The 13,574-nt window shown below is 39.3% G+C and overlaps 1 protein-coding gene across 1 annotated transcript in view; it reads right to left on the reverse strand.

Moving 5' to 3' along the window:
- Positions 1-1,972: 1,972 nt before the first annotated feature.
- LOC131246177 (peptide methionine sulfoxide reductase-like) overlaps positions 1,973-13,574 on the reverse strand; it is a 69,385-nt gene continuing 57,783 nt past the window's right edge. Inside the window, exon 2 of the mRNA XM_058246084.1 lies at positions 1,973-2,473. Coding sequence (XP_058102067.1) covers positions 2,219-2,473 — 255 coding nt within the window. The 3' untranslated portion in view covers positions 1,973-2,218. The remainder of the gene's footprint in view (positions 2,474-13,574) is intronic.

A 13,574-nucleotide genomic window follows, 5' to 3' on the forward strand; every position in this document is an offset into this window, starting at 1 on the left:
ATGGCAATGTATCAGCTAAATATCTCCAAAGACATGAAGCCGATTAAACAAACTTAGAGGTGATTCCATCCAGATTTGATTCCTCTAATAGAGGAAGAAGTAAACAAGTTAATTAAAGTCAGCTTTATAAGATAAGTCAAATATCCTAAATGGATATCAAAAGCAAACAAATCAGAGTTTTTGTTGATTTTAGAGATTTAAATGAAGTCTGTCCAAAAGACGATTTCCTGTTGCCCATAATAGAATTTCTAATCGACAGTACGAAGAAATATGCTGTCATGTAATTTATGGACGGATATGCCGGATACCTTCCGGGCTTCTCTTGGAATCTATTGTTATAAAGTTATACCATTTAGCCTCAAGAATGCCGGTGCCACATATTAAAGAGCAATATAGAATATATTTCAAAACATGATGCACCAACACGTGGAATGTTACTTCAATGATTAGGTAGTCATTGAAGTAACTATGAAGGGAAAGGCCTGTATCACATAATGACATGGGCGTCCCTACCGTACTTACTCGAGTGCACAATGCGAGTTTACTTGCTACACGAGTGGAAAAGGTGCACATATGCGATTATTGCATGCCTAAGACCAAAGATACAGGCCGTTACAATATAACTATGAAGGTTGTCACAAGTGTACAAAAAAAAAACTGTTTAGAGAAAAATTGACAGTTATTCACATTCTATGTAGACTTGTCCCACACAATGATCACATGCACCATCCGTGCCAGAGCGTTTCTTTCGAGATATCAATCCTGATGTTTGCCTGGTCGAACTCAAACCATGTCCGTACACTCATTTACATCTCTACTTGAGACCCACAGATCTGACCCATGAATAGGGGCGAGCCCCACCATGCAGATAGCCTGGCACAAAAAGATGAGGCCTGTCCACTCAAGCAGAAATCACATGCAAATTAGCAGTGACAATCCTGGAGTGGCCTGATCATCCCTGCGGTGGCACCAACCTCATACCACATGTGAGGTTCACCTGTGATTTTCTGGGGACCAAACAAAATCTATAGCAGACAATCCCAACTGTACAGTATCACATTGTAAGATCACACACATACAAGAGGCTGGACGGGCAGGCACCCAGAAACTGTACATATGGCATGCATTACTGCAAACTTTGGAACCTATTGTCTCCGATTGCTTGCAATCCTAAGCTGTGGGGCCCACCATGATGGATGTCTTATATCAACTCCCTACATCCCTTTTGGCAGCTCATTTTAGGGCATGAGCCCAAACATGAGGCAGGTCCAAATCTCAAGCGGACCATACCACAGGAAACAGTGGGGACTGAATGCCCGCCTCTATAAACTTTTTGGGGGTCACAGACATTTATTGGGTCCTAAGTTACTTATAAGCTACTTATGCCTCAAGTAACTTATCTTGGTTTCTACTTATTAAGCTGAAGTGATTAAATAACTTTTAAGTAAAAAAGTTACTTGATCTTAAACCAAACTCACTTCTCTTAAATAAGTTACTTATCTATTGCTACAAGTAGAAAAAGTAACTTATTTGGTGGTATCCAAACGGGGCCTTGGAATCATAGCCAATGTGTTTTCTCTTCATTCAGGTTTCATGAACGCTTTGAATGGAAAATAAACATCATGGTCTGCCATAGGAAGGTTTCACGGTGGACGTCATTTTCTCCACTGTTTACTGTGGTATGATCCACTAGAGTTTCATTAAAATGAGGTGGCAAAGCAGAACAATGGCATACACCATGGTGGACACCATAGAGCTTAGTGCTACAGGAATCTTCCTGCAGCCTTGTACAGCCAAGCGCTGCAGTCAATCTGCATCCCATAGTACAAAAAAAAAAAAAAAACACTGATTGGTTGACCAATCCTAACATATGATTTGTGGACACTTGTTTCTTGAAACAGGACCACTGGATATTTTTTCCATTTTTAACATTCCAATAAATGTCCACCAATCCCATAGTAAGATAATCAAATAAGAGTAACTCTTGACTCACGAAGACCCATATTTTCTAAGGTACCAAGGTGTTTTGCTATTTTAAACATCCCATGCTTTTAATACATACACCCCTTTATTCTATGTACTTTTGCAAGGAAAATTAAGAAGGGTAGAGAATAACAAGCTGCAAACCTAATGTTGTGTATCAATCCAAAGTTATAGGTGTAAATATGAACTCTTAAACAATCAACATACAATACATAAAAAGCAGAAGAAAGCAATGTCAGCCATAGCATCTAATGGGATCATTGCAACCTTTGGTAGCAGACTGCTTCATCCCTCTCCTTCCTCCTTTCTCTAGGTACTGCTGATGGTATTCCTCTGCTGTGTAAAACCTCTTTGCTGGAAGAATCTCCGTAACAATCTTCTTATCCTTCATCTCGGCCTGCTTCCGCTCCATTGATTCCCTTGCACTCATAGCCTGCGCCTCATTGTAATAATAGATTCCAGACCGGTATTGTGTACCAACATCACCGGCCTAGAAATAAAAAGGATTAAAAAAATAATAATAATAAAATTCAGAAGCAAACTACGGTAGGTTGTAGAATGTGCACTTGGCCATTTGAATGGGATGCTGACTTGAGATTTCAATTGGGCATTTGTTTCAAAGAGTGGAAATCACATGACACAACCCGCTCAGTGACAGAAGCACATCAGACTAGCTCAGAAGGATAACTGAACAACATGCAGCTCACAGTCAAATTTTACAAAGTGGACATTTCAGCCAGATGGACATCTCCCGGAAATAGCAACTTCCTAAGTGAAGGGGACCCAATCTAACCTTTTTGCATAAGGATAATACAAAGTTCACGAGGAACATGCTCACTTAAACATGCATTTGAGGAAAATGCTCCACATGCCTCCATTGGTTCGAATAGACAGTGGGAACCACAGTTCTTAGTATGGGGCCCTTAGTTCGGTTGACCAACTATACGAACCAACCTAAGCACATGTGCAACCCTTTCCATACAAAAGCATATAAAATTAGCAGTATTGAATTTGTAACTAGGTTATGCATAGAAATTCATTGCATAGACAATCTCTGTTGCCAAATCAATCCACATGCCCACCAACAGTCTATTTGATGGATGACACCTAATGAATGGTCATAACCCACAAAAAGAACTCATCAAAGGATCCATCCATCTAATTTATTGACCATTAGACGACTTCTGCCAAGTGGAAGTTTCTAAAGGCTATGTAACAGCTACGACATTTTAAAAATTTTTGGTAACATCATGAACCTATAAAATAGTACGTTATTCGGATCAATAGCTTCACTGTGCAGCAGTATTGAATTAATAATACATTATCATACATAGACCACGTCGAAAGTGACAAATGCACAGTAATCATACTTACATTGTATGAGGCATTTAGTTTTTAGCATTATCATAATTCTCGCCTATAACACAATTCTAAACTTCATGCACTAGAGAAAGTGGTTGTTTGACATGGTATCAAAGCGACTTTGATCCGGGGCTTTGCTTCTTGATCTCTCTTCTTTACCTTGTTTCCTCTCTTCATATTCTTTTTCCATTCTCTCTAGTGGGAAACCCTAAAGTGTTTGAGGCTGATCTAACCTAATCTCTTCCGGGTGTTAAACCCCCACGTGATGGGTGGAGAAATCGTGTTTAACGAATATGTGTAAAGCCCGCTTTTGCATTATACCCGCATGATGGGACAAAGTGGGACATCGTTCATCCAATGTAAAATCTACGTTAAGTTTCTTGAAGCATGAAATCATATTTGAGGGCTGAAAATTCAAACGTTCGTGAAGACTCTCCTTTATTGTGTTAATCGAGACAAGTTGAAGGTCTGAATCAGAGGTATTGATTCGCACATTAGTTTGTTGGAGAAATTGTATTGAAGGAAAATTGTCGTTATTATTCACATGGATTCCAAAAATGATCCCAAGAGCAATATTTTATCATCATCAGATTTGATGCCCCTCCAAATAACATCAATGAAATTGAATGGCACAAACTATCTACTGTGGGCCACATTTGTAGAAGTTTTTTTGACTGTAAAGAGGAAAGTTAAATATTTGACATCCCTCAAGCCTAATACCACTGCAACAGATTATGATGATTGGGTGGCAAAGGATGGCCAAATTAGGGCATTGTTGTGAAATAGCATGGAATTACATATCAATGCCAATGTTATCTTTCTTAAGACCACCAAAGACACCTGGGACACCTTGAAGGAGATGTGTTCTAGTAAGAAAAACTTAATCTGTATTTATGAACTCCAATAGAATATATTTGCATTTCAACAAGGAGATAAAAGAGTGGGAGAACATTATTTTGCCCTACACGGCATATAGGAAGAGTTGAATGTTTATCAACTGTTGTCAACAGATTTTTGAAGTTATGCTTAGGCAAAGGGAGGAATTTCGTGTTGCTAAATTTTTCTCTGGCCTTCGACATGAGCTCAAGCTTTTAGAGAAAGTGGCTGTTTGCCACATGAATGCAAAACAACAAAAGTGGCCATGGAAGAGTTGGCATAAAAACATTTCCAAGCATAGTTACTTAAATGATAGTGGTGGGGTGATGAAAATCCAAGCCCTTCAATAAATGAACAGTTTGGACTGAACCAAACACCTTTGTCGGCAGTTGGGTCTGCTCTGCAAATTCAGCAATTCAAATCACAGTGTAACCTAGAAGGTGACCAGAGGGTGGGCAACATGATGACAGAATATCAGAAGCAAAAAACTGAACCTTAAGACCAGATCGCGGGAGCCACAGAACCTGACCAAGAGTTGAACAGAGCCCAAGGTGCAAAGCGGATTGACAGTCAGCCTTATCTGATGGTGGACTGTACTGTAATGAGCCTAACCACCTCTGTTACAAGTGAGCCATGTGTTGGCCTGGCAAGACATGTTTTTGCATGACCCTCCAAGAAGTCCAGTCGTTCCTAGCACTCTGCACAGGCCCAATCTTCCAATAGTCCAGAAGTTCAGGAGTTCAGCAGTCTTATTGCAATTTCCTCTTTGCTTAAGGTCTTATTTTAAATTCTATTGATTGTTTATTTTAGATGATTTATTTCCTAACCAGCTACGACTCGATCTGAAATTTGTATCCACCCCTACCTTTTTCATAATCCCAACCCTGCTTAGCAACTAATCACCATTCCTTTTAACCATTCGTTATGCTCCATGGTACTGAGGAAGAGGACGTGGTGTAGCAGGTCTAGTAGAAGATGAACTGGCAATGGATCCACATGATGAAGGGAAAGTGGCATTAGGTAAGTAAGCCGAAGAGTTTACCTAGCACATGATCATGCTCTGTAACCAGGGCCACATGGATGGAAGTCCTGGCCAATTTCCAGATTGGGAAGCAATTTTGGTACCAAAATTGATATCCCTGAATTTATCCATTGGTCGAAAGGAGTTTATCAATTAGTTGAACATGGTATAGTATGTGCAACTACAAGGACGTCCCAAAGATAAGAAGGTGAAATTAGTCACCATCAAGCCCAGAGGGCACACCACAACACAATGAAAGCAACTCAAAACCACCTGCCAATGACGAGGTAAGTCTAAGATTACTACCTAGACAATGAATAAGATTTTGATGTAGAGCAGGTCGCGGACACTTTCATGACCAAGATAGACCAGAGAAGGCCCGATCGGAGGCAGAAGTCATTAAGACCGTTAGAACCTTAAAACATGCATATCTCGCAAACCAGAATGAGTTATTCGACGTACCATATATGATTTTGGGGTAGGACGAGCTACTTTAACCAACCAACCTGGTTATGCCGGGTTGCCCAAGCCAAATTTGTGAGATTCCATCATATTGATGTTCGAATTCCATGTTTATTTCCGTTTTTACTATTTTTAGTAAGTTTTAGTTTGATTATAACTCTTCATCTGTTGGGTTTTAGGAGTTGTGTCCAACATGAAAAGTGCTTAGAATAATTAGGAGAATAACGTGGTTAATCTACATAGGACACTTACTATAAAAAGTAAATTTACTATTTATAGTATGTTACGAATTTTAGGGAGTTTTAGTTGTAGTTTAATTCCGAAATTTCTTCCAAGGCTTGGTATCCCTATTTAAAGGGTTGTAGACTCATTTACTTCATTCATCAATCAAATTACGAATTTTCTAGAATTTATTTCTATTTTTCTTATTTTTTTCCTCGTGGATTTGAGAAGTCTCTGTGAGGAGTCTAGAGAAGCTCCGTGGATTCGGAGTAGTTATCCTTGAGGAAGACGGTGATCGATCTCATCACGTTCATCCCCGCGTCAAATTTGTAGTGAAACTATACTATCACTTAATTACGTGTAGAGGATATACCAAGGATTGCACTCTTTGCCAAGGATAGCTATTTGTAGTTGACTAGACCAAGGAGTTCTAATCAGTTGATAGATACAACCTCTAAAACCAAGGAGCAATCATCCATCCATTACTCCAAGGGACACAATCGACTACTAGAGATGTTTTAGAGGCACAACAAAAGCAAATTGGAGTTAGGTCAATTTACCGGCCTAATAATCACCACATAGGATATCTACATTTCGGTCCACCCAAGGGGCTGCCAAGGGTCATCCACTACTACAACCTGCCCTAACAATTTGGGGAAAACTGTATGACAAATGATTAGTTGACCTACCGATGCTTTAAATGCAGTAATCAAAATCATCAGTGTCCCAAGTCCTGAAAAGACCACAATGTGACAAATTGAGGAAAACAATTGATGGTAAAAACAGGTGGCCCTGATCAGTGTTCGTATTATCGGCGAAAAATCGATATTATCGCCGATAATTTTGGTATCGCTGGACTTGCGATACCGAAAACCCAAAAATTCGTTTCTCTTCCAAATATCGGCGATATATATCGCCGATAACGTTGATGACAACGAAAATATCGACAATTCGATGATTATATCTCTGTATACAGCCTTAAATTCAAAAAAAAGAAACAAAAAAGAAAAAAGAAAAGAAAAGAAAAAGAAAAAAAAAGAAAAAGCGAGAGATATTAGATTAGATAGAGCGAGTAATTGAATAGATTCATACCTGTGGAAGGAGAATCTAACGGAGCTACCTGCGTTGCAGCGGCCGCTGCGGAGGGATGGCATGAGTTTTAGGGTTTTGAAAGAGGGATCGCAGCTATTTGCTTTAACTTTACCTTTTTAGCTTTTTCTAAAGTATGCTTTTTCCACCGTTTAAAAGCATATGTCACCACTATTTTAGATGGAAATAAAACTAATACTTTAAGTAACTTTTAAGTTATTTTAGAGTGTGAGTTTCGTATCATGTAATAAAACTGGTTCACCACCACTTTAAGAAAAAAAATGCAGCTTTAAAACAGCTAAAAATTTAAATAGTGGGATATTTATGGCAGGTGAGGCCCTTACTATGGGGCACACCATGATCTACGTATTCTTTATCTACATTGTCCACCCATTTTGCCAAAACGTTTTACGGCATGAGCCCAAAAATCAAGATCCAAATCTCGTGGACCATACAACAACGGTGATTGAATGCCATACCATTAAAAACTTCCTTGGGCTCATCTTAATCTTTCCATAATGTTTATTTGTCATCTAACCAGATGCTAAGGTCACTTGAACATGGATAAAGGGAAAAAGGAAATATCAGCTTGATCCAAAACTTTTGTGGCCCATTTATGGTCAATCACCATTGTTTCCTATGATGAGGTCCACTTGAGAATTGGATCCACTTCATTTTTAGGTTCATGCCCTAAAAGGATCTTGTAAAATAGATGGATATAGAATACATAATTCAAAGTTGGGGCCACCCTCTTAAGTGAGGCCGAGGCCACACATCATCCACTCCCGATGGTTAGAAGCATGGATGGATTGGATGGTTGGATGGATGTTTGGATTGATAGATGGGATGGATGGATGGATGGATGTTTGGATGATTGGATAGGATGGATGGGTCGGTTGGATGGATGTTTAAATGGATAGATGGGATGGATGTTTGGATGATTGGATGGTTGGATGGGATGGGATGGGATGGATGGATGGATGGATGGATGGATGATTCGATGGGATGATTTGATGTGGTGGATGGGATGGACGGATGGGTCGGTTGGATGAATGTTTAAATGGATAGATGGGATGGATGTTTGGATGGATGGATGATTTGATGCAATGGATGGGATGGATGGATGATGATTTGATGGCATGGATGGATGGGATGGTTGAATTATTGGATAGATGGGATGGATGGATGGATAAATGTTTGGATGATTGGATGATTTGATGGGATGGATGGATCGTTAGATGGATAGATGGGATGATTGGGTGGTTGGATGGTTGGATGATTGGATGCGATGGATGGATGGATGGATGTTTGGATGATTGGATGGGATGGTTGGATGGATAGATGGGATGGATGTGTGGATGTTTGGATGATTTGATGGCATAGATGGATGGGATGGTTGGATGGTTGGATTATTAGATAGATGGGATGGATGGATAAATGTTTGGATGATTGGATGATTTGATGGGATGGATGGATCGTTAGAGAGATAGATGGGATGGTTGGGTGGTTGGATGGTTGGATGGATGGATGATTGGATGCGATGGATGGATGGATGGATGATTGGATGGATAGATGGGATGGATGGATGATAGGATGGATAGATGGGATGGATGTATGGATGTTCGGATGATTTGATGGCATGGATGGATGGGATGGTTGAATGGTTGGATTATTAGATAGATGGGATGGATGGATAAATGTTTGGATGATTGGATGATTTGATAGGATGGATGGATAGTTAGATGGATAGATGGGATGGTTGGGTGGTTAGATGGTTGGATGGATGGATGGATGATTGGATGGGATGATTTGATGTGATGGATGGATGGGATGGATGGATGATTGGTTGGATGGATAGATGGGATGGATGTGTGGATTTTTGAATGATTTGATGGCATGGATGGATGGGATGGTTGGATGGTTGGATTATTGGATAGATGGGATGGATGGATAAATGTTTGGATGATTGGATGATTTGATAGGATGGATGGATAGTTAGATGGGATGGATGGATGGGATGGTTTGGGTGGTTGAATGGTTGGATGGATGGGATGGATGGTTGAGTGGTTGGATGGTTGGCTGGATGGGATGGTTGGTTGGGTGGTTGGATGATTGGATGGATGGTTGGATCATAATGCATATGTATTTTGTTTAATTTATATGCTTATTTATGCATAGTTGTAAAATGTATGAATGCATTATACTTGTTAATTGGTTTAATGAGATTTAAGCGATTGTTATGCTACTATTGGATTGTTTCTTATGATAACACATGCTTGTAGGCCCCAATTAAATAGAAACTTATTATGTATGCATTCTTTTTTACAATTTTTTAATTCATAAACATGTAAATATGTGTATTTAAGCCTCTACTGAAGTTTCATTGAAAAATTACATCGTTTTACCATGTTTTCCCCGCATTTCCGGTTATCGGCGATATTATCGGCGATAACGATATTATATCTTTATCTCCAGCCAGCGAAACTTGTAGCGATACCGACAACTCGAACACTGGCCCTGATTAAGATCAAGAGATCAAGGAAGATGTTTTTCATGAGTCGGCCGAAGATGACAATGGACAATAAATATGTGCCATTCAAGGAGAGTTAGCAAAGCACCAGCATCTTTCGCTACGAAGTCATTGTTGATGGCAGTAGTTGCGAGAACATTATAAAGAATGTCATCAAGAAGTTGAATGTCAAGATGGAGAAGCATCACCAACTGCATAAGCTATCGTAGCTCAACAAAGGGAGCAAGGTAATTGTCTCTAAGTGTTGGTTGATTTTATTCATAAGATCAAGAGCATTGTAAGTTCCATGAGGAAGTAGCACCAAAGCCTGTTGTAGGGAGGGTAATAATTTCCTCACTATGATAACTTTTATCAAGGAGGTTGAAGATATAGGCAAATTATGCCAATGTTCCAATGAAATAGGAGTGACTAAATTACCAATAGAGGTCGAGCCATTAATTAGGGAGAATTTGTGATATCATGCCACTGGAACTCCCATCAAGATCACCCCATATAAGAGATATCTAACATGACATCGACCTAATTCCTAGCTTAAGCCTTTTTTTTCCCTTTCAATTTCAACAAAAAATAGTTTATCTTTTCAGTGATCTTAGTAAAATCAAGAAAAGTAACACTATTAAACCAATTTTGTTGCTCTTTCTTTATCTTTATAGCTAATATGTGCCTTATTTTTCATATTATTTTATATTATGTTTGGTTGCTCCAAATATCATGAAATTTCATGATTTTCTATGCAACTGAGTGCAGCCGTAATTTAAAATATAGAAGTAATGGGTAGCGCTATGTAGCTTACGCCTCACACTTCATAGGGTTAAACAATATACTACACGCTATTCGCTATTTAAAACATTGGTAGAGACTTACTCATCCACATGATTGAACATGTGCTAACATAGACCACCTATTCAGGATCTGAGCTTTCCATCTAGTTGAAAACAATTGTTTAGATCTTATGCCTTAAAAATCAACATGTTTCACTCCATGGGAGGGAGACACAGTACAAAGTAACTAATGTCAAGAGAAATTTTCTAGCCATTTGTTTTGTGTAGTGGCCCACCTATGGTGTAAACTGACCTGATTCTTAAGCCAAAAGATCTAACAGTGCAGTCCACCTGATGTAAACTTCAGATCTCACAGACATATCCCATACAGTGTTTCAAATAGCATGTAGCGTATAGCGTAGCATTTGGCCCTATATAGCGTATAGTGTAAGCTACAGGATACTTAATATATTTTTAATTAAAATAATAGAAAAATATGATAAAAATTTTAAAATGCATAATTCCATGCAAAATCTGTCACTTTGCCTTCAGACCTTTTTTTATTTATTGAAACATCACAAATTCATGATGTGGACCACAATTTAGATGTTCCAGATTAATCGAAGTGCTATCCACAATGTGGACCACAATTTGGATGGTCCATATTGATCTACTGCAGTGCCATGTGTGATGGGGATCAGTGTTCGTATTATCGGCGAAAAATGGATATTATCGCCGATAATTTCGGTATCGCTGGACTTGCGATACCGAAAACCCAAAAATTCGTTTCTCTTCCAAATATCGGCGATATATATCGCCGATAACGTTGATGACAACGAATATATCGACAATTCGACGATTATATCTCTGTATAAAGCTTAAATTCAAAAAAAAAAACAAAAAAGAAAAAGAAAAAAAAAGCGAGAGATATTAGATTAGATAGAGTAGGTAATTGAATAGATTCATACCTGTGGAAGGAGAATCTAACGGAGCTACCCGCGTTGCGGCGGCCGCTGCGGAGGGATGGCATGAGTTTTAGGGTTTTGAAAGAGGGGTCGAAGCTATTTGCTTTAACTTTACCTTTTTAGCTTTTTCTAAAGTATGCTTTTTCCACCGTTTAAAAGCATATGTCACCGCTATTTTAAATGGAAATAAAACTAATAGTTTAAGTAACTTTTAAGTTATTTTAGATTGTGAGTTTCGTATCATGTAATAAAACTAGTTCACCACCACTTTAAGAAAAAAATGTAGCTTTAAAAAAGCTAAAAATTTAAATAGAGTGGGATATTTACGGCAGGTGAGGCCCTTACTATGGGGCACACCATGATCTACGTATTCTCTATCCACATTGTCCACCCATTTTGCCAAAACATTTTATGGCATAGCCCAAAAATCAAGATCCAAATCTTGTGGACCGTACAACAATGGTGATTGAATGCCATACCATTAAAAACTTCCTTGGGCTCACCTTAATCTTTTCATAATGTTTATTTGTCATCTAACCAGATGCTAAGGTCACGTGAACATGGATAAAGGGAAAAAGGAAATATCAGCTTGATCCAAAACTTTTGTGGCCCATTTATGGTCAATCACCATTGTTTCCTATGATGAGGTCCAATTGAGAATTGGATCCACTTCATATTTAGGTTCATGCCCTAAAAGGATCTTGTAAAATAGATGGATATAGAATACATAATTCAAAGTTGGGGTCACCCTCTTAAGTGAGGCCAAGGCCACACATCATCCATTCCCGATGGTTAGAAGCATGGATGGATGGGATGGTTGGATGGATGTTTGGATTGATAGATGGGATGGATAGATGGATGGATGTTTGGATGATTGGATAGGATGGATGGGTCGGTTGGATGGATGTTTAAATGGATAGATGGGATGGATGTTTGGATGATTGGATGGTTGGATGGGATGTGATGGATGGATGGATGATTCGATGGGATGATTTGATGCGGTGGATGGGATGTGATGGATGGATGGATGATTCGATGGGATGATTTGATGCGGTGGATGGGATGGACGGATGGGTCGGTTGGATGAATGTTTAAATGGATAGATGGGATGGATGTTTGGATGGATGGATGATTGTATGGGATGATTTGATGCAATGGATGGGATGGATGGATGATGATTTGATGGCATGGATGGATGGGATGGTTTGATGGTTGAATTATTGGATAGATGGGATGGATATGGATGGATGGATGGATAAATGTTTGGATGATTGGATGATTTGATGGGATGGATGGATCGTTAGATGGATAGATGAGATGGTTGGGTGGTTGGATGGTTGGATGATTGGATGCGATGGATGGATGGGATTGATGGATGTTTGGATGATTGGATGGATAGATTGGATGGATGTGTGGATGTTTGGATGATTTGATGGCATAGATGGATGGGATGGTTGGATGGTTGGATTATTAGATAGATGGGATGGATGGATAAATGTTTGGATGATTGGATGATTTGATGGGATGGATGGATTGTTAGATAGATAGATGGGATGGTTGGGTGGTTGGATGGTTGGATGGTTGGATGGATGGATGATTGGATGCGATGGATGGATGGATGGATGATTGGATGGATAGATGGGATGGATGTGTGGATGTTCGGATGATTTGATGGCATGGATGGATGGGATGGATGTGTGGATGTTCGGATGATTTGATGGCATGGATGGATGGGATGGTTGAATGGTTGGATTATTAGATAGATGGGATGGATGGATAAATGTTTGGATGATTGGATGATTTGATAGGATGGATGGATAGTTAGATGGATAGATGGGATGGTTGGGTGGTTAGATGGTTGGATGGATGGATGATTGGATGAGATGATTTGATGTGATGGATGGATGGGATGGATGGATGATTGGTTGGATGGATAGATGGGATGGATGTGTGGATTTTTGGATGATTTGATGGCATGGATGGATGGGATGGTTGGATGGTTGGATTATTGGATAGATGGGATGGATAGGGATGGATGGATAAATGTTTGGATAATTGGATGATTTGATGGGATGGATGGACAGTTAGATGGGATGGATGGATGGGATGGTTGGGGTGGTTGAATGGTTGGATGGATGGGATGGATGGTTGAGTGGTTGGATGGTTGGATGGATGGGATGGATGGTTGGGTGGTTGGATGGTTGGATGGATGGTTGGATCATCATGCATATGTATTTTGTTTAATTTATATGCTTATTTATGCATAGTTGTAAAATGTATGAATGCATTATACTTGTTAAATG

Source organism: Magnolia sinica, chromosome 5 (assembly GCF_029962835.1).
Source record: "Magnolia sinica isolate HGM2019 chromosome 5, MsV1, whole genome shotgun sequence".
NCBI lineage: Eukaryota > Viridiplantae > Streptophyta > Magnoliopsida > Magnoliales > Magnoliaceae > Magnolia > Magnolia sinica.